Source organism: Microtus ochrogaster, chromosome 5, assembly GCF_000317375.1.
Source record: "Microtus ochrogaster isolate Prairie Vole_2 chromosome 5, MicOch1.0, whole genome shotgun sequence".
NCBI lineage: Eukaryota > Metazoa > Chordata > Mammalia > Rodentia > Cricetidae > Microtus > Microtus ochrogaster.
The window spans coordinates 69,461,621-69,483,313 of NC_022012.1; the positions used below are offsets into that span (position 1 = coordinate 69,461,621).

The window sequence follows — 21,693 nt, forward strand, 5'->3', positions numbered from 1 at the left end:
TTCTCACATACCTATACATTTATGATTTCAGAATTTCAGTGTTAATGACAAATTGCAAATACTGTGATTAAGGACTATTAAGAGATGAAGTACTTACCACTGTGGTGGTTTGAAAATGACCCCTATAGGCTCATATGCTTGAATGCTTAGTCCCCTTAGTGGAACTGTTTGGGAAAAATTAGGAGTTGTGGCCTTTTTGAAAAAGGCGTGTCACTGGGAGTAGGCTTTGAGTTTTCAAAAGCCCACAGCCATGCCCAGTCTTTCCCTTTCTCTGATTACTGCCTGTTGTCTGGGTTTCTGTCCTGCCACCAGGTCCCACAGCCATTTAGCCCCAAAGAAATCACACAGAAGTCTATATTATTGATAAGCTGATTGGCCTATTAGCTCAGGTTTCTTATTAACTCTTATAACTTATATTAGCCTATTATTCTAGTATGTTAGCCATATGGCTCAGTACCTTTTTTTTTTAGCAGGGCAGGTCACATCTTCCTTCTTCTGTGTCTGGGCAGGCCTGCAGAGGGAGCTTCCCTTTTCCCAGAATTCTCCTGTTCTCCTTGACCCGTCCCTACTTCCTGTCTGGTTGTCCTGCCTATACTTCCTGCCCGACTACTGGCCAATCAGCATTTATTTAAGACATAATTGACAGAATACAGACAATTCTCCTGCACCCACCCCTTTTTTAAAAAAAAAAATCCAGAGTCCATTTTTTGGGAATGTGGGCATAGTTTTCCAGGCTAATTCCTGCTGGTTAGGGGCACTGATAATCTTATGGGGACCTAAAGAAAATTTAGAATTATGATCAAGTCATGACTGGAGTATCCTGTGAGTCTTGATCATATCAGGCAGCAGTCTTGAATCTGTTCTGGATGTAGAACTCGGACATCTAGGACATCTGCTCCTACTGGAGATTTCTCAGGTGGTCTTCCTTGATAAAACCTGATTTTCTTTAACTCAGAATGAATCCACAGCCTCTCATTTTCCTGTGCAAACAAAAGCAAGATCTCTTCTCCAAAGTAACATATCTTTTGACTTCAATTTTGAAGTCATGGTATTTTCAAAATACCAATCTTGGATTAATTCAGCAGCATTTATAAGCAAATATCTTTTAGAAGCTGTTGCTCCTTTCTCAGCATTCAAACAATTCAAAGAGAGCATAATAACATAGAGTATCCAGATTCTCTGTGTATTTTCCATCTTTATGTGGCTTTAACCTCTATTTCTTTTATTTTTACTTTTACTTTTTGAGACAGGTTCTCTGTATAGCTGCAAGGTTTTACAGCTAAAGCTGAGTCAGGAAGCCTCTCTTAAATGAGAGCATTTGCCTCAAGCAAGAAAAGCCCACCCAAGAGAGTGCTGCTATCAATAAGCTGTGCTTAACTCTATTATTTTATGTCTAGATTTAGTTCCCAAGCTGTCAGGCTTTATGTGGATGCAGTTGTCCACACATTGGGTGCCATTTGTTGGCTGAGGTTTCTGTCCTGTAGTCGTTAAGTCCCAAAGAAATCACACAGAGGTCTATATTAGTTATAAACTGATTGGCCAATTAGCTCAGGCTTCTTATTAACTGTTATAACTTATATTAACCCATTTTTTAAAATCTATATTAGCCACATGGCTCGGTACCTTTTTCAGAGGGGTAATCATAGCTTCCTTCTGTGGTTGGGACAGGACTGGGGAGGAATGGGCTTCCTCCTTCCTGCCTATTAGCAGATTAGGATGTAAAGGTCTCAGCTATTGCTCCAGTGTCATGCTTATCTGTTCCCTGCCATGGTGGTCATGGACTCACCTTCTAAAACTGTCAGCAAGTCCCCAACTGCATTCTTTTTTAAAGAGTTACCTTGCTCATGTTTCTCTCAGCAATAGAATAGCAACCAAGATACCCCTCAAACTGATTCAAGGTAGATGACCACAAATACCAACCAATCATCCATCTGTTATTAAGTTTACGGAAGAGACTTTTTGTCTATTGTTAGAATCTCAAAAAGCACAGCTTTCTTTATCTCCTAAAAGTAAATTAGCTAGTTGTTTTCCTCTTGTGCACTGACAAGACAACTAAACTTCAATCTCTAGAGCCTGGTCTTGTGGGGAAAGCTCTCGTGTGACCCTTTCCTCTAACTCCAGAGAGCCCCCATTAAAAAAAAACTATGAGAATATTAAACACCACAGGGCTAGCAAGATGGTTCAGCAGCTAAAAGCACTTGCTGCCAAGCACAACAGCATGTGTTTGAACATTTGGACCTACATTGTGGAAGAGAGAACAGGCTTCTACAAGTTGTCCTCTGACCTCCACAGCAAATAAATAAAAATGTAGTAACAAAAGATACACTATAGAGCAAGCATTGATCATATGATGTGTAGTGTATGAAAACAAGTGCTACTAATGTACATGTGTCAGGACTGTAGAACTCATGTTAGGCATTCCATTCCAGTTAGCTGCCCATGTACTCTAGGGACCAGAAATAAAAATACATTCTATCAGAGGCCATTACATTCCCATTTCTTTATTTATAATAAAAAGATAGCAGATCATTACACTCCCATCTCTCTTTTTTAATAATAAAAAGGCAGGAGTTTAGGCACAACAGGTTAAAGGAATTGGGGTAGCAGATTCTTAAAATTGCTTCCTGTTTATTTGTGGGTGTCGCCTTGGGGGGACCTGAGAAAGTTGGATACTGGTCACATCCTGGTGTTGCTGATCTGTTTGTTCCTATCTGGTGTTTGTAGTATGGAAATGTCTAGTGTATCTTACACCTGGTTAAGGAATTGGTAGAATAGAGGACAAAGTTAAGTTTAGGAAAAAAAATCTTGAGGACCAGGGAATTGAGGGGAATGTACCTGACTTGTTTATCCTTCAATTCGGCAACCTGGAACTTACAAGAATTTTTTGGGTTTGTGAAAACAGAAATTATATATATATAATAAACAGTAGCATATTTATGTCAGAATGATTGTGACAGATATTTTTGCAGATTGAAAAGTATCTTTAAGACTATGAAAGGCAGCGGGAAAAGGAATTTGATAGCATGCACTTGTCCTCACACCTTTATAACTTGCAGGTACACACCTTAATAACTTGTATTTGTAATCTAATAAAATTTGTTTGGTGAGGCTGTCCTTTTAAACTGACAAAACCTCTCAGCTGTCAAACTGCATCAGAGATCTTTGGGAAGGATAAAATTTTTATTGAGTTACTGATTAAAAACGACAGAACATTTTTTTGGCTGGCACCTAGAGCTTTTCCTCAGGGTCCTCCATGGTCTCTGAAGGTTGTATTTGCCTTTTGCTGTTTAGTGCAGGGTCTACGAGGCTCCAGCAGATTCTGTGGGCTAAGAAATCCATAGGAACACAAGCCTACCTTGACCTGAGCAGCGAGGTTGTCGATTCCAGTGATTCTGTTCACTGTCTGGTGAGCTTCAGTTTGGATGAAAGGCAAGTTTTGTCCAATGGTCAGCACTTGGCAGTTGAAGAAAAGTGCAGATGAATGTTGTTTTGTGCCTATTTGTCTTCTGTCTTCTTTGGAGGAAATAGAGGGTTGCTGCTGAAGCCAACCTGTCTCTCTTTGTTATAAAAAGTCTTTTACTAGTCAAATATTTAAATGCCATATTCCCCAGATCTCTGAGCAGTTGAGGGCTGTTTATCAGGTACAGCTACAGTATAGAATTTGCCTGGAGATCTGGATCCAAGCTTGACTGTACTGGCTCTCAACTTAACCGGTAAGATTTACACTTTTAAAAAGATAGAAAGAAAACACTGCATGCAATAGAAGGTTAACGGCAGAACTGACAATAGTAGAGAACATCTTAATATATTTTAAAGCAGGGTATGATTAAATATACTGTGTTGTTGTAAGAGACTTAAAAGTACATACCAATTTAAAACATGAAAGTTATTGCTTTGTAGTCTGGAATGAGATACAATGAACAGTCATTATAACATTTAACAGTAAACATGTGCATTTAAGTTACATGTATGAACACACACACACACACACACAGAGTGAACAGGAATTGGATGAAGTGGATGCTTTTGGTAGGCCCTACCAAAGGCATGCCACTGCACAAAACAGATGCAACAGAGTCAACAAGAGGAATTTAGAGACAAAAACATGAGTAAACTGGGGGACCAGGCAGGGTATATTTTAGTAAAGATGGCAGGACTTGGTCACCTGAACTGGCTCTGAGTTAAGATAGCAGTGAAATCACCTGACCTTAGTTAAGATGGTGGTAAAGTCACCCATGTAACAGAATTAACACTGGGGAACCAGGCAGGGAATACCTCAGTAAAGAGGGCAGAACTTGGTTATCTGACCTGGCTCTCAGCCAAGATGGCAGTGAAGTCATCTAACCTCAGTTAAAATGGTGGTAATGTACCTGACCTCAGTCAAAATGGCAGTGGTCACATGTTATATGGAAAATCCACCCAGTTAAGATGGCAGTGAAATCACTTGACCTCATTTAAGATGGTGGTAAGGTCACCTGATCTCAGACAAAATGGCAGTGGTTACATGTTGTATGGAAAAGCCACAATTTTTGAGCTGCAGGGATTTTCAATTTAATAAGAGAAACATAGAGGCATGATCTGCCCTGTTGCTGAGTCACCTTGCCACAAGCTGTGGTGGGGAGCAAAAGGCTGGAACTAGAAACAGTCGCCTTGTAGATCCAATCTTGTTGGCAGCAGTAGCAGTGACAGGGACAGTTTAAGGAAACTCCTTCCATTTGCCTGTGTGCTTACAGTAGTCAGAAAGCTCCAGTAAAAGCGGAGCTGGCGGGACACCAGTGGAGTGAGGGTAGGAGCTGAAGAAGTAGGGCATTAAGGCCTGGGGTTTTAGGGCCTCTAAAAGGCATCCCAGGGAGGAGGCTGGATTAATGGGCTTGGATGGCTTGCTACCCATAGCTGAAACCGTAAAAACCCGCAAAACAGCGGCACCACAAGGCCTATAACAGGATGTCTCCCCTTATAGGCAGGGTGTAAATTGGCAGTGAACACTTCTGGACCTGTAGGAGAGTATCCTCTGCCTACAGGTGGAGTGCTACAGCCTGACTGGATCTGCTCAGGGCGACTTAGAAGCCAGAGAGGCCAGAGGCTGCTCCGAGTGACCTTTCACGGCAGGGGAGAAAAAAAGAAAAAGAGAGAAAGAAGAATCTGAGGGACCCTGGATCCCCCAGTCATGGGAGGACCAACCCCAGGCTATCCAAAGACGATTTTAGGTTAAGGGAAGCAATCCACAGATGAATGTTGGCGAAGGGTGCAACCATAGCCCAAAGACCATGGTTGGGTTGTGTCCCCCATTTCTAGGAACACCAGAAGATTTCTGGGAGCTCAATGGTCAATTCCTCAGGTTCAAAGAAATGGTTAAACTGACCAGAATGGGGGAAACTCACCAAATGAAGCCGGTGTTTGTATAGAAATTACACTCAGGCATATGAAACACATGGTTGTTGTGGAAAAAAATACCCGGTTCTGGATCCTGATCCCGGGATAATGACTTGGGACAGGAGAGCCTCCCAAGTCTCACAGCACCAATGTAATGAATTAAGTAAAATGCTGCGGATCCGAGTGGCTGCAGTGGCAGAAATGCCACAGGTCTCCAAGTGGTGGCAGTGGGCAGGAGGTCCCGAGAGCTGCCAGTCCCAGGCAGGAATGGTACAGTTCCCAAGTGGCTGCAGTGGGTCACAAGGGGCGAGTCCCATGAGGAGAGACAGACAGATGGGCATGCCATGAGAATATGCCACAGGTCTCCGAAGGTGGCTGGTCCCAGGCAGGGAGCCACGTGGCGGGTGAGAGACAGCCATGTATAGATACACCATGCAGAGTGAGGTTGGATATTTATTTAGTGGGTTATGGAAGGGATGGAGAGAGAGGGGGTAAGGGAAGAAGGGGGAAGAGCAGAGAAAAACAGAGAAACAGATAGAGACAGGGGAAGGGGAGAATGGAACAAGGTAGAAGCTGCCTCTTCAGGTGAGAGATGGAAAAAGAGAAGGGACTCGGGCTGGAAGCTGAAGATCAGCTTGCCTTGGCGGACAGGGGAGTGGGCATGGCTTGTCTCTTAAAGGGTCAGAGCAGATCATTACACTTAGATCTCCTTGTTTTTAGGGTTAAGTTGACTAAGTGGAAATAAAAATATTTTAAAGAAATGTTCATTAAATATTCTACTTGTTGGACAAAAAAAAAAAGGATTCCTTAATATTTCATTTTCTGAGACAGCGTCTTAATGAACCTGGAGCTTGGCACTCTGAGTAGACTGGCTAGTCAACAAGTCCCAGGAAACCTGTCTCTGCCTCTCCAGTGCTGGGATCACAGGTCACATTGAGGGGCTTTTATGTGGGTTCTGAAGAATGTTTGGCCTTCATGTTTGAGCAGAATTGATTTTCTGAGCCATCTTCCCATTCCCCAGAGACAGGATTCCTCTGCGTAGGTTTGGCTGTCCTGGGACTTGCTTTGTATACCAGGCTGGCCTTAAACTCGGAGATTTACTTGCTGTGCCATCCAAGTGCTGGAATTAAAGGCGTGCATTGTCAACCCTGGCTAAGCCGATTTACTGAGTAAAGCAAGCACTCCAGAAATTGAGGTGGGCTATCCCTAAGGAGAATAGCAAGTTCTGCATTGTGGATTTCTAAAGTTGTATAAAACACTTAAGTAAGAGGCATATTCATGAATATGCCCAAATTATGGTAGGCCACATCTTCCTTTTAGGTGCACTTTCCCATGATTCTCTAGAAAAACCCATAAAGAGGATGTGTCAAAACCATGATAAAGCGAGTAGGCAAGATGGCTCAGACACAAAAGTCTAGGAACTCAAACAATCTCCAGAACTCACATGAAAACTGCAGAAACAGACATCCTGTTTGTCCTCTGACTTCCACATTCATGCTATGGCACACATCTGCCCTTGATCCCCAGTTATACACACAATAGTAATAATGTTTTTAGAAAAAGACACAATGTAAATCTCAATGAAGCCTAAGTCTTTTTAGGATGTACCACCTTAGTCTGATAAAGCAGGAACCACCTACCTGCAGCCTTAAGAATGCTTAACAAGTCAGAAATATAGCTACCAGAGACTCAGCTGCAGCTCTCTTGGTGACTTATCTGCTCAGACTGTTGAAGGTCCCATGTCTGATCTCTGGACAAGCTGTCAGTCTTGGCTATTGTCCCAGTCAAAACAATAATAGCATTTAAAACAAAAAAGAAAACTGATGCCTTATGGAAGTTGGATCCAGGGTTTCACATCAGCTTGTCAAGTTGTACAAACAGGAACACCAGGCTTGGGCTGCCTTCTAGGCCCTCCCCACAGCTCTACTGACCCTAATTATCATCTTGAATGTTATCACATTCAAGTGTTGAAATGCAGGTGAAATGAAGTTGGCCACAAAAGGGGATACCAGATGTTCACATCTACCGAGTGATAAGAAAGGTGGGATGGTGGTGGTACATGCCTTTAATCCCAGTACTGGAAAGACAGAGGCAGGCTGATATCTGACTTCCAGGTCAGCCTGGTCTACAGAGCAAGTTCCAGGCCAGCCAAGGCCATAGAGAAAACCCTGTCAAGAAAAATCAAAAGGGCCAAGTCTATATGAGATTTGGATAAGCCAGCACTAAATCCATCCACCAATCACCTAGTATTTGCTCTCTCAACAGTGTCTATAGATAGCCATGCTCTTCATTGCATTTCCCAAGTCTGACAACGGGACACTTTTCCTTCAAGCATAGAGATGTAGAAACAGATGTGAGAGACTTGGAGTAGGACTTTAAAGACTTACCCTGTGTTTTGCCTGCATGTATGTACGTTCACCACATGCATGCCTAGAGTCCTCAGAGGTTCAAGAGTGTGTTTAATCCCTGCAACTGGAGTTATAGGCAGTTGTGAGTTACTATATGGGTGCTGGGAGCCAAACCCAGGCACCCTGTAAGAACAAAAGCTCTTAACTGCTTAGTCATCTCTCCAGCCCCAGGATTTTGGATACAAATTATAATTCCAGTAATTGGTAAGATAGAGACCATTTAAAAATGTATGAACACTAATAAGGGCCAGGTCAAAATAAGTGACAAGCTCACAGGAATGCTGTTTGGAGCAGGGTCTTAGTTCTCCTATACCAGCTATCTAAAGTTCACCTCATTAGCTTAGGTTACTCACATTGATAACTATCTTTGAATTTGTTCTTTGGGGGAAAAAGGGTTGTGTGCATGAGATTTTCTTAGTAAAATTCCATCTACATTTGGGTCTGCCCTTGGTATTTAACAGATAAAATTACAATTGACAAAGCAAACATGGTTTTATCAGAAGGATACCTTTTCCAAGTCTCTCTTAATAGCTTATCTGGTATTCTGACAACTCCTTGCTAACCAGCTACATCAATTATTACTCACAACAAGTTTTAAAACAAGTTTATTGAAGAATATTCTTGTGAAGGCAACCACTTTTGATTTGTCATTTAAAAAAGTTCCATTTATGCTGTGTACTAAAGGTCATGTAAGAGAACAGAGCCACATGCTTCTCTCTGTGGAACCCTTGGGTAGTATAGCACAGTGTTGTCATTTCTGCACCGTGAGAATAAATTAAAAAAAAAAGTCTCTTCTATGTTTCTCTTCAAAAAGCGATGAAATAACAGAAGGTGGCATAAAAAAGCCGCATTTCTTACTCATTCCGTAGTATTGGAGCCAGTATCTAGAAACAGGAAAGAGATCAATTCAAGGAGCAAATCCTAAATATCAGTACTTCAGGTACATCTAGAGAAGGACTAACAATGTAGGAAAGAAACAGCCTAAGCCTCCAGCTATCTGCTGTGTGATAGTGTAAATAGCCTTTTCAGGCCACATCCTGCTGGGAAATACAGCAACCTTCTGGCTCTGGCTATTGCTGCCCTTTTCTCTGCTACTCAGTTGAGAACATAGCTTAATTTAGGATGCTAACTTTAGAAGTATGAAATTTTATAGCACCTGATTTATTAGGAATTTTCCTAATTAACTGAATTTAATCTTTAAATGCCAAACTATATTTTAACCATGTCTAAGATTTCATCTTTTCCTGTGGATACAGAAAAATGGAATCCACCACAACCTTTTTCCTTCCTTCCTTCCTTTTTTTTTTTTTGAGGGGGGGGTGTGTTATAACCCTGGCTGTCCTGGAACTTGTTTTGTAGACCAGGCTAGCCTCAAACTCAGAGATCCAATCTTTGCTGAAGATCAATTACCATGGTTTGCTTTAAATTAGGGCAGCTCTCCAGAGAACACCTAACTGAAGTAAAAAAGGGTAATTTTGCTTTTTGGGTTCAAATGACTGAAACTGACCTTCTACTGGTCACATCTACCCTGATCAATTCAGTCGTGACTGGTTAGCAACATGCAGCTGCTGAAAATTTAAATTAATTAAATCAGTTAATGAGATAAGATGATAAAAGTTTTTAGTTGCCCTGGTCACATTTTAAGTGTTCAAGGGCCATGCATGACTACTATGGACTGCAGATGAAGAACATTTTCATCATTACACAAATTCTCCTCAACGGAACTGGTGCTCATTACCTGCTCCCTTCCCCAGGGTTAAAGACTGCACCTAAGGTCTCATATAAGCTGAGCCCTCTATCAATATGCTGAGTTTCCAGCCTTCTTTTCACTCTTTCAGATAGACTTTAAGTTGCTCAGGCTGACCCTGAGCTCACTCGGTCACCTTTGAAGATAGTATTTGTTTCAGCTTCCCAAGTAATGAAGATTACAGGTCTGTACCACCTGGCTCATTTATAGTAATTAATTTACAAATATCTAGGAATTACAAAAATAATGCACAAATTCAATGGTTCAATAAGCATCAAAACCCTAAGAGTTATAAGGATGTTACTAGCTTAAATTACAAGAGAAAAAAAAATCAAAGTATAAATTATTTTGAATACAGAAATTTAACAAACACACAAACAGTACTACCATTGTAGAAATGGAAAACAAAATAAAAAGTGACTCAAATGTACACTGTCCCTAGCAAAAACAAAAAAAAATCTTAAGTATCTGCTGGTCACACTAAAAAATCTCTAAGACTACTGCTGAGGACTCCTAGTTAGCTCTGATGAGTAAGTCAGTGTAATAGTGCTAATTTCCTAGACTTTCTGACATCTGGAAGACTTTTTAGCCTTTAATCCCAGCACTCTGGAGGCAGAGACAGATGGATCTGAGTTCGGCCAGCCTGGTCTACAAGGTGAGTCCTAGAATAGACAGGGCTACACAGAGAAACCGTGCCTTAAAAAAAAAAAAAATTAAATTAAATAAATATAAAGGACTGAAAATTTTATGTAGCTAACAGAAATCAGATTAAAAATACTCTATATAAAAAATGTGTGTAAACATGTCTGTGCACAGATATGTTACTATAAAAATATAACCCTAAGACTTGAAACTCTTGACTTTGGAAACTAGCATTCTGTACAGTTTATATATGGAGCTTTTCTGTATTCTCTACATTTCTTCAGTGATTAGATATTCTTTAAAAATCCAGACTGTAGCTAGTCATGTGGAACATGCCTTTAATCCCAGCAGTCAGGTAGCAGAGGCAGGTGAAATCTCTGAGTCTGAGGACAGCCTGGTCTACAGAGTGAGTTCCAGGCCAGTCAAGGCTACAGAGACTCTGTCTCAAAAAATAAAAAACAAAACAAACTTGATGTGAAACTCAAGAAATGGGGCTATTACTTCCTATCTTTCCCTTGCTTCTTAGAAGCCCCTTCTTGGAGTGGAAATCTTTACACTCCAGGGTGTGGTGCTTCAAACAGCTGTTATCAACTGAAGTAATACACAATAAAACACAGGGCTAGAACATGACTTTGTGCAAACCAGCAAGTGCAAGGCCTTGGGTTCTATTCAAAAATAAACAAAAGGAAATAGCCAGTCATTGAGCAGGGGGCAGTGCTGTGCACTTTAACAAATCAGAGGACTGGGGCTCTCCCATTATAACTGCAATAGTTTAAATCAGCTTTAAAATAATTAACTTGTTATATGTAAGTATAGGGTATTCAGCAACACATAAGTTTTAAGATAAATGCTCAAAGTTACACATTACTTTCCTAAAGAGAAAGGTGGCAGTGAGAAGCCTGATGACTGCTTCAAATAAACAACTCAGTGGAAGGAAACTTAGCAATTTGCTTCCTTTCCTTGCACATGAATTTAATCTGTGCTAAGTGTCTGTTTGCCATGTGAGCATACAGATGTACGGTCAGTAAAGGAGATAGATGTAGAATCCAGAAGCGAGGTTTTTATCTGAATGTTGATCACCTGGCCACTTTCCCTGAGACTTTCAGATAGATCAAGATAATTAAAGAGGAGAAAAAAATATTTCAACAAATTTTACTTTCACAGTAATTAGGGGAGCACTTACTTTTACCATCACAGGCTACAATTTTCACTTTATCCACTTTAATAAGTTCTGTCACCTCTCTGAATTCAACATCATTCAATACAAAAGTCCAAACATTATCGCAGAATCTGTATGTATTTAGAGAGCCCTTTAAAACAAAACATTGAGAAATGCCATGAGAAGCCATTGTTTCCCCTCATGCTTTATTCCAAAGTAACTCAAGAGAACTTAGCTACCAAGTATATAGCTCCTAAAACAGTATGCTTAATGTTTAGCTTACTTAAATTATTTTCTTAATTTCATCTACGTAGAAATAAGTAAGAGACAATCTGGATAAGTCAGCTAAGGGAAGAGTTTAAAAATATTTTTGCTAACCATTTTTAGCACTCTAAAACAATCTGTAAATTACTTACCTGAAATGAAAAGCTGTATGAAAGCTTAAATTTGTATGTCTATTGCCCTCTTGTGGATAAATTATGAAAGTCCATTTGATTTCTTTCTTTTGAGAAAGGGTTGCTCTACACAGCCTTGGCTGTTCTAGAACTCACTGTGCAAACCAGGCTGTCCTGGAACTGTTGCCTCTGCCTCCCAAGTGCACCACTATATCTTGCCCATTTGATTAAAAATATTAACTTTTATATGTGCATATACATATATATATGCATATATGTATGTGTATGTCTGGTACATGCTTGCCTGAGTTTATATGTACTACATGCATGCAGATGGCTATGAAGGCCAGGAGAAGGAGTCTGATCCCTTGATTTGGAGTCACCTGATATGGGTGCTAGAAACCAAACCCACATTTTCTGTAAGAGCAATAAGCATTCTTATCCACTAAACTCTCTCCTGCCTAGTTGAGACTGGCTTCCAACTCAAAAGAGATTTGCCTTCTGAGTGCTGGGATTAAACATAAGTACCTAGCTCCATTTGAACTTCTTTTACAAATATTTAAAGCTCCATATTTCCCTGGGTGTTCATTCTCTAAATTCTATAAAAGCAGAGATTCCTTAGAAACATTAAGACAATTTAAATCCTGTAACTGGCTCAGACACATCACTGTCTTCCAAACCAGCCTCTTCTGTGACTCTGCTGTCATTCAAGGCAGAAACTTGAAAATTACCAGTTTGTCTTTCCATCCCACCACATCCATAGTGTCAAGTTCCGTCAGATGTGCCTTTTAAAACTTCTCCATGTCTAGCCATCCCTTTTAGAACTGTAAGAAAAGCTACCTTGACCCTTCTGATTCAGCTGGCTAAGAGGCATAGTCTTCTGCCTCTAGCTTTATTCCCCTGTAACTCACTCTTCATGTGAGTAAAACTGTGTGATTCCTATGATCAACGGTCCTTCACTGACCTCCTGGTAGCATCAGTACAGGATCTGGACTTGTTGGGGGTCCTATGGTTTCTTTGATGTTTCCTTCACATTAGAACCTCCTAAAGAATTATTGTCTGGAACTTCCTACCACATTCCAAATGTTATCTTCCTTTCCACAATACCATCATCCTTTAGCTGACTCTGAAAAATTCTTCAGGACTAGCCTTTTGTCTTCCATACTTGCTGTACTCCTACTGAACCGTAATATACCCTAACACTGTTAATGTATTTGTTTTAATGGTCTGCTTGCTAAACTATGTTGGTAGCAGAGACCAGTGCTTTCTGTTGTATTTTCAGAGCCCAGAAGCTAGCACACAGTAATTACTCGTGTCTACTAAATTCATTAACTCATTTATTCACAGCCATCAGTTTTTAAAATCATCCTTAGACCCAGTTTTTACCAATATGGATGATACTGTAGGATTTTAAGATTTTTCTGTTTAAATATCTTGTGCTAAACTTTACATGTGAATGTATACATGCACATAGTGGATGTTAGGCTTTTGTCCATTGTATTGGTGTTTAATCTAATATTTTTTTCACACTTAAAACTGCTTCATTTTATGTCCATTTTATCTGCTCCTAGATAAAAATCCAACTCCCTCAATGTTTTTATTAAAAGGTGAGCTGCAAAGGATAGTGAACCTTTATTGTATATAATTTTTAGTTACTTAGGTATCTTGCGTTTTTGTGTATTACTTGAGACTCAGAATCTAGTACCTTATCTATAAGAACTAGAAGAATTTCACTTTAAACAATTTTAGATTCATTTTTCTTTCAGAGTTTTTTTGACTCAATATTGATTTTAACAGTTGTCTCTAAAAAATAGAATCTTTTAATATGTATCAACAATAGATATTGTGTTTCTAAACCTAAAACAGCAACTTAAAAGTTACACAGTACTCATTACTCATTTATAGAGACAACAAACAACAAAACCATGAAAAACTAGAAGAAACTGTGTCATAAGAAGGAATACTTTCTTACTATTTAAATATTTTAATGCTTACTTATTACTGTTTTGAGCTGAGTATTATGTTTAATTGGCCATTTCTTCCATCCTCTTAAGGGCACAGAGTGGCTCTTTAAAAGTCTAGTTATATGTATTAATTCTATGTGAATTTACTTTCTAAAATCCTACTATGATCACGTTTGACATTTTACTAATAAATTTTAACTTATAAATAAAGCTTTAGTTTTCATACTTAAGAACTCTTTTTCTTGTAATATCCTACTGAGTAGCATAACTTTTGAATCTAAAATTAGCTTATCTATTGTGTAAAACCACTCTATTCCTTAAATGGGTAGATCCAATCTTATTGGTAGATCAGCAAACATTATTATACATAAAATGCATACTGATATTCAATCAAGCAATGTGACTTAGAAAATTAAGTAGTGGCAACATGTTGTCTCTTTGCTATATGGTACACCAAGCTAAACAGAATGCTTTTTGTATATATAGTTTGCAGAGCAGGGTATAGAATCCTCAGCTGCAGCAGCAGCAATGGGAAAAGAAAAAGTAAACTGGAAAACTAAGTTGGTCAGGGCCAACTCTTGGAAAACTGACAGACTTAAAAACAGTATGTATAAGAAACACAAGTGTTGAATTAATTTTTTGCAAAAGAAACTCATACTAGACACTTCTAACAGAGCAATTAGAATTAAACTATCAAGGTTTTGTGAACCTTACTGCCTCTGAAAAGTAGTCCATCAATTTTCTAAGAGGCCAAAACTTTTGCAGTTTAACAAAGATCGATTTAAAAGTTGAAATTTCAAGCTGGGAAGACAAAGAACAACTTTGTCTGAACCCCTACTATTAAAACCTAAGAATCAACTCGTCAAATTTTATACTCTTAGAGACTCTCCGCCCCCCCCAAGATGACATGGTTTCTCTGTGAAGAAGCCCTGACTGTCCAAGAACTCAGTCTGTAGACCAGGCTGGCAGCAGAGGCAGAGATCTGCCTGCCTCTGCCTCCCCAGTGCTTGAATTAAGGCTGTGCACCATCATGACTTGCTGATAGTCTTCTATTTGACTACTTATGCCTTTAATTTTTAAGCATGCAGAGCTGATAGACATCTATAGATAACATAAACACGTTTTATCTCTTCAGTAAAACACAAGTCAAATGGGGACTCATCTATTTTGTTCACTTCTGCATTTCTGATACCTAGAACAATGTCTATTACCTAATAGGCAGTTAAATGCTTAAAAAAATAATACTTTGGTTTTTTTTTTTTTTGTATTTTATCAACAAAACACTCACAGTTCCTCAACACCTAGGTTTTCTTAAATGTTACTCATAGATTCTTTTCCTATATTGGTCTTTGTGTTTTAAATTTATTTCTATAGTAGGGCTGTAACTTGTAACATAGCTTAAGATAGTAGAGAGATACAACAGGGTATCAGCAAACACCATTATCCACAACGTGTCTCCACCAACTCATATAGTAAACTATTTTGCCACATTTTGCAATGAGTTCTTAACCCCAAATTACCACAAAATTAAGAGTGGTACTTTGTTCAAAGCAGGATGATTCAAAAAACGCTCAGCTACAAGAACAGACTTTGTAAGGCAAGCTATCTCAGGGTAGATGGGAGGCAACATGAAGAGTCTACAGATAACCAACCTTTCATGGAAGGTCAGAGTCTGAGAAACAATGGAACACAAGGGTTACTCTGTTACTTACCTTCCACCTTGCAGCTAATACTTTCAGGCCTTTGAAATCTCAGTAATTCTTCAGGGACAAAAAAGCCAAACATGTACAGGATGATTTGTGAAACAATGAAATTAAAATCTAAAAGCAATATGTATCTCATGGAACGAAGAAACTCCATACAGCTGATTTAAAAATGGAGAGATGGCTCAGCAGTTAAGAGCACTGGCTGCTCTTCCAGAGGTCCTGAGTTCAATTCCCAGCAACCACATGGTGGGTCACAACTACCTGTAATGAGATCTTGTGCCCTCTTCTGGGATGTGGGCATATATGCAAACATAGTAAGTAAATAAATCTTAAAAGAAATAGTGTATCATTCGATTATTATACAACAAGTTCCCAAACCAGACTAACCAAATCCTCCTGTTATGCTAAGTAAGTCCACATAAACTCTCAGAGTAATCGGTGCAGACTTCCAGATACAGGAAAATATCCTTACCCTGAAATTGACTCTGTTCCTGACTCTCTGAGCCAATGCTGAATTTATAGCTTTATCAAACTGAAGTAGAACTTGAAGGGCAAGCTGGGGGGTGATCTGTTGAGACTGAGAAAAAAAATGAAGATCATAAATTCACTAAGGAAAGAACATTAAAGACAAAATAAAGTAAATTAATTATAGTCTAATAGTTAACAGAAGTTAACCAAAACTTCTGAAGCAGAAGTCCTTATTCCCTGTGCTCTATCTAAGTGATGATGAAGCAAAGCCTGACAAAACTTCTTTACTATCTTTACAAAAAAGGAAATTTGCAGTGAGTTTGTAAAGCCAGGAAAAACTTCCATAGCCGGGCGATGGTGGCGCACGCCTTTAATCCCAGCACTCGGGAGGCAGAGGCAGGCGGATCTCTGTGAGTTCGAGACCAGCCTGGTCTACAGAGCTAGTTCCAGGACAGGCTCCAAAGCCACAGAGAAACCCTGTCTCGAAAAACCAAAAAAACTCTTCCGTCACTGGTGGACAAAGTATTCAACAAATGGGAAACCAAGTTTTTTCCTAATAAAAGACATGAGACCCTATATATAAAGAAAACAAAGACAAATCTTAACAAAGTCTATATAGTAATGCCAAGACACACGGAGCCAGGCATGGTGCTGCACACCTGCAATCCCAGTGGGCTGGGAGCAAGGGCAGGAATACCAGAAGCTCTAGACTATTCTTAACTATGGAACACACTCAATGACAGCCTGGACCCTATCTCAAAAAAACAAAAGCCATCTCGCTCCCACACCTCCTTTCATATCACAACAGAACATAAATAAAAAATATTTAATACTTTCTTAGTTGTATGATTTGAATAAGATTAATTCTTCTAAAACTGAAAAAGAAATTTAAAGTTCTAACTCAAATCTCAAAGAATCCTTCATTATACTGGCCAGAACTACTTTTAAAGTAATAGAATATCCCTTTCTCCTAACTTTGAGATGAGAAGACTATACTTCCAAGGATTATTTCTATACTTCACCACTAATAATAAGGGGAAAATCATTTACTTAAAATTTTTTTAACAAAAAATTTGAAGACTTATAAAGCATGTTTAATATTTGGCCCCCACCTGTATGAGCTCATCAAGGCTCTCTTGAAGACTGTTTCCCAAAGTTGTATTTCTGTATAACTGATATGCCATGGCTTAAAATGAAGCAATTACTTTTTCTTCAGGCTTGCATTGATGTCCTACAAATTTAATATAAAAGACCAACCTGTAACAATGTAAATTATATAAAATAGTCTACTACTTCATGTATTCTAACACAGAACTATTAGAACTCGTTATCGATTACTATATTAATTTACTGTAAAATTTAAAAGAATTGTTCAAAGTTGATTTATCTGATTTTAACATTGGTATGGTATTTATCTTCTTATCTTCTTTTTTGTTTGATTTTTCGAGATAGGGTTTCTCTGTAGCTTTGGAGCCTGTCTAGCTTTGGAACTAGCTCTCGTAGACCAGGCTGGCCTCGAACTCACAGAGATCCACCTGCCTCTGCCTCCCGAGAGTTGGGATTAAAGGCGTGCGCCACCACCTAGTTGGTATTTATCTTAATTCAGTATGCTGACATACTCATTAAAATCTTTACTCTTACTTTTCCCTTAAAAGTAAGAGAAACCTTAAGGTTTAAAATTTTCCATATAGCATCCATTCTACCTGCTGTCACATAGTGACATGGCATCTGCATTTGGGTCCTTTATTTTTATGTTCTCTTAAAATTCCATTAGAGTTCCTGTCAAGAGGATGGCACTGTGACAGGAAACAGAGACAAGATGAACGAAGATGAACTCAAACATTCACTATGGGATAAGACTTGGCAAAAGTAAAGACCAGCCATCTTTATATACAGTTGGCCATTATCTCATCCAAGAGATCATTCTGTGATCTTGAGGCATTCCTTTAGCTATTGGGGTGCCACTCTCAGTTCTTTACTCCTAGCTTGTGAACTACTGTATTTCCTGTTTCCTTTGGCAATTCTTCCTCAGCTCCTTAACTTCCATCTCCTGTGTGACCCTAAGGCTTCTTAAGTCTTCTCTTTACTGGCTTTCCCCTTAGTTATTCCATCTAAGCTTATGGTGTTAAATGCCATCTATATGTTGATTACTCCAAACTTTTATCTCTTGTCCTCACTTCTCTCTTTGTACCCACATGTAAAATTGTTTATTTTACACAGAAAAAAAAAATCAAATAGTTGAGACATCTCTCCTGAAGGTAAGAGCAATTGTAGGGGACCTGGGTTCAGTTCTGAAGCACCCACACTGGCTAGATCACAACCAGCTATAACTTCAGCTCCAGGGGATCCCATATCGTGTTCTGGCCTCTAGAAGCACCCACATATATATGTGCATGTGTGTGCACCCACACACAGACACACACAGTTTCACTACTACCAATAACTAAGGTTGACACATGGTATTGTCCTCATCTACCAGACTAGATGATACATGAAGACAGGGAATGTATTTACCACTCTGAACAATGTGTGTATTGTGTATTAAAAGAATATTGTTGAGTAAAACACTAGAAATACACTCATGGGGGCCATTTCTACTTTACTGATAAAATTAAATTAGTGGAAACTAGAACCTCGCCACCACGTCCGTCTACTCACTACCTAGCACTGCCTGCACCCATGCACTCTTTCTGTCATTACACTCAACATGCTTTTATCTACATGTCATTTCTCACCTTTGTATCAGGCCTCTTTCTCGAGCATACTTGAGGATATTGTCTAACAACTCAGTAGCTCCTTCTTTCTCTCATCATCAATCAGCAAACAAACTGGCAGTTACTTCTCCCACCTTGGGTAGAGTAACAACCACGACTATTCAAAATCACTTCCCCTGCCACCTACATTCTATTCCTGTTTGGTAAAAGAGTTATTTGACTCTGTTTCCAGTTCTCCCTTTCCCCTAGTCACACAGAGCTCTCGGCTCTAAGTGTAATGAAACCGATGCTGCAGGCCGCTGAGGGATGATCTTCACCGACCAGCGCATCGGATACAGCTGACTTCCGGTTACAGGATCTCTGCTTGGTACTTCACTTTGGGGGTGTCTTCTTAGATTCACTGGTTCAAGCGGCTGATTGACCCTCTTGTCTGGAATTCAGAGATCCGCCTGCCTCTGCCCCCCTGGGGTGCTAGGATTAACGGTGGACAGTCTCTTCCTTTTCCGTCCATTTTAATTCATTCTTATGGCTTTAAATATCAGCTGGTGATTTCCCAATTCGCACGTCTTCCAAACAATTCTCAATTCTGGTACTAATTTCCTAGTCAAAACTTCTACTTGTCTTTTTTTATCTCTCAGCTTAAGTACCATCAAACTTCCATTGGCTTAGACTTTTAATGTAGCTCTCAAAGTCACATAAACGACTGAGATGTGCAATTTCTAGCAAATCTTGTAAACACAGCCTTCAAAATGGACGCAGTATCCAAACAGTTCTCAACACCTCTATTACTTCCTTGTTCTAAGCCACTATTAAAGGCATTTGGATCATCGAAATGGTGTCCCGATTTCACTTCATTCCACACTTGCCCCCACGCGCTTTATTATTTACAGTTGGGGTTATCTTTTGAAAACGTGGGCTAGAAAAATCTTTTTCTCACGGCTTTCGTCTGCACTGACAATCTGGCTACCTTTTAGGTCTGGTCTTACTGTCTGCCTCTATCCTCTATCCCCTTTCTCGAACATCCTAACTTCCCTGAGCATGACAGGCATGTTTCTGCCTCTCTGGTGGCTGGTCTTGCTGCCTGGGATGTTCTTGCTGAGATATGAACTTGACTACCACACAAAACTCATCCTTGCCCCAACAGCTCCCACCCAATAACGCCTCAGCTGATCACACACCCACTATGGAACTAATCCAGACCCTTCAGCTCGCTCAGATTTTTTTTTGTTGGTACCATACGCCAAGTTACATAACGGTCTTATATTTATTCTCTGTATAAAATGTAAGGTTCACGAGAGCATGGATCTTTGTGTTTTGTTCACTGAGGAAACCTGCGGGCTGCGAACAGTACCTGACCGACGACGGGAGTCAAACGAAACATTTAGTCCGTTGAGGGTAAACACCGGTCGGCATACGGGTGTGGAGAAGAGGCGAAAAGGGCCAGAGAGATGCAAACTTTGCAAAGGGCCAGCAGAGAGCCGAGTCGCGCTCCCATTCGACATCTAAGCATTAGTTAGAAAACAGCTAGGAGCGACTTCAACGTCTGCTGAAGCTAGTCGCCGCGGCCATCTGCAATCCTTTAAGGTGGCGACAGCTGCAGAACCGCGGAGCTCCCTCCTCCCGGGGGAGATGAAGCGGAAGCGCTCCGGTCGGGTCTCTGAGCCAGACGCGCGTCCACCGAGCGCGGCCTGAGGAGAGCGGGAAGGCGGCTGCTCCCGCGCGGCCTCGTCTGCCTGGGGGCGGCTTCCGGCGGCCACAGCGCTCGCTACCGCCCGCCCCGCCGCGGCTCCCCCGCTCCCGGCCCCGCCGCCGCCTACCTGAGGAAAGGCGCTTCAGCCGCGGCGCCAGCAGAGCCGGGCAGGGCGCCTGCTGCGACCACCTCCTCGGCCACGGAAACCACAGCGCTGGACCGGTGACCCGGAAGTGCTTGCGCGACCCGGAGGTGACGCCACGAGGGCTGCCGGGCCCCCACCTCAGCTTCCGAGGAGCAGCATGGCCCCTCCCGCTTGGGCGGAGGAACCCCAAGCCTGCCCGATGCCTGTCCTGCTAGCCGGAGTTTGTGGCGCTAAGGCGAGCTGTTGTGGTTCATTAATCCTTCCCTTTTGGAAGAGCGGCTGTTTAACTTCGTGCCTGACACTGAAGCAAATACGTGGCTGTTCTGAATTTCAAGAATCTCAGATTCCTTTTGGTATTAGCTCTGGTGCTTGGCTTTCTGCTTAAAGAGCAAGTATGTGCACAGCAGACAGCCACTGAGCACCTGCATTGTGTCTTTGGGGTCAGTGCAAAAACCCGAGGTTTGAGAATGAAACAGGTACTCCTTTGTGCCCGGCTGTGTTTTCCCTGTTAGCCTTTTTGTTTGGTTTTCGAGACAGGGTTTCTCCGTTAATAGCCCTGGCTGTCCTGAAATCCACTTTGCAGACCAGGCTAGCCTCGAACCCACAGATCCGCCTGCCTCTGTCTCTCAAGTGCTTTTAGCCATTTAAAGTCACATCCTCCCACCCCAGAATAAAATAATTCTAAACTATGAAATACAAGTCTGATTAAAGTTTAAAAAATAATAAAATTTTAAGTAGGCTGAACTCATCAGTCAAAAGAATCAGAAACGCCCACACTGCAGGTTGTAAAGGCCTGCTCTTTGAAAGCCTTACCAGATAATTCAGTGTAAAAAGTTAACGTAATTAAAAGATGAAAACAGGCACAAATGTATATTCCAACTAATTTATTAAAATGCATTAATGTAGTAATATGTGCAACAAACAGGACACACCACTGTATTCATAACAAGCCAACAGAAGAGCACATTTTGCTGCTGAGGGGCTGCTCACTAACTGGCATCACAACCTGTGTCCGCAAACAGACTGGACTCTCACTGAAATGACAGTACCAGACCAGTAAACACAAGTTAAGAATAGCAAAGAAGGTCACAGAAAGTTAATTTTGTCTAAACGACAGCATGTGAGCTTGTAATGAAAATACTTTTGATATGAATCAAAGTGCAGTAGTATCTGGTGAACTCTGAACTGTACTTCTGTGACCAGCACCGAGGCTGTGCAAGCCAGCAGCCCTGAGCATCAATGTTCACTAGTTGGGTTTCTCTAAGAAAACAGTGAGGCAACT

At 40.6% G+C, this 21,693-nt stretch overlaps 1 protein-coding gene across 5 annotated transcripts; it reads right to left on the minus strand.

Moving 5' to 3' along the window:
- Positions 1–8,370: 8,370 nt before the first annotated feature.
- Gtf2a2 (general transcription factor IIA subunit 2) lies at positions 8,371–20,487 on the minus strand. Of its 5 annotated transcripts, none has more exons than XM_005347673.3 (5): positions 20,394–20,487; positions 16,975–17,093; positions 15,867–15,971; positions 11,354–11,480; positions 8,371–8,665 (listed from the first exon to the last, which is right to left on the minus strand). In XM_005347673.3, exons 2-5 carry the CDS (start codon positions 17,044–17,046, stop codon positions 8,640–8,642), a joined length of 330 nt encoding a protein of 109 aa, XP_005347730.1. In that variant the 5' UTR covers positions 17,047–17,093; positions 20,394–20,487; the 3' UTR covers positions 8,371–8,639. The 5 variants fall into 5 exon arrangements, with proteins under 5 accessions (XP_005347730.1, XP_005347729.1, XP_013201880.1 ...); XM_005347672.2 differs by lacking the exon at positions 20,394–20,487 and adding an exon at positions 19,928–20,368; XM_013346426.2 differs by lacking the exon at positions 20,394–20,487 and adding an exon at positions 18,598–19,897.
- Between the last annotated feature and the right edge of the window lie 1,206 nt (positions 20,488–21,693).

Coding starts and splice junctions, on each gene's coding strand:
- Gtf2a2 (XM_005347673.3), bottom strand. CDS start 17,046: ATGGCATATCAGTTATACAGAAATACAACTTTGGGAAACAGTCTTCAA. Junction 15,972..16,974: donor GCCTTGATGAGCTCATACAG/GTGGGGGCCAAA, acceptor TTTTTTTCTCAG/TCTCAACAGATCACCCCCCA. Junction 8,666..11,353: donor TGTAGCCTGTGATGGTAAAA/GTAAGTGCTCCC, acceptor TCCTGTTTCTAG/ATACTGGCTCCAATACTACG.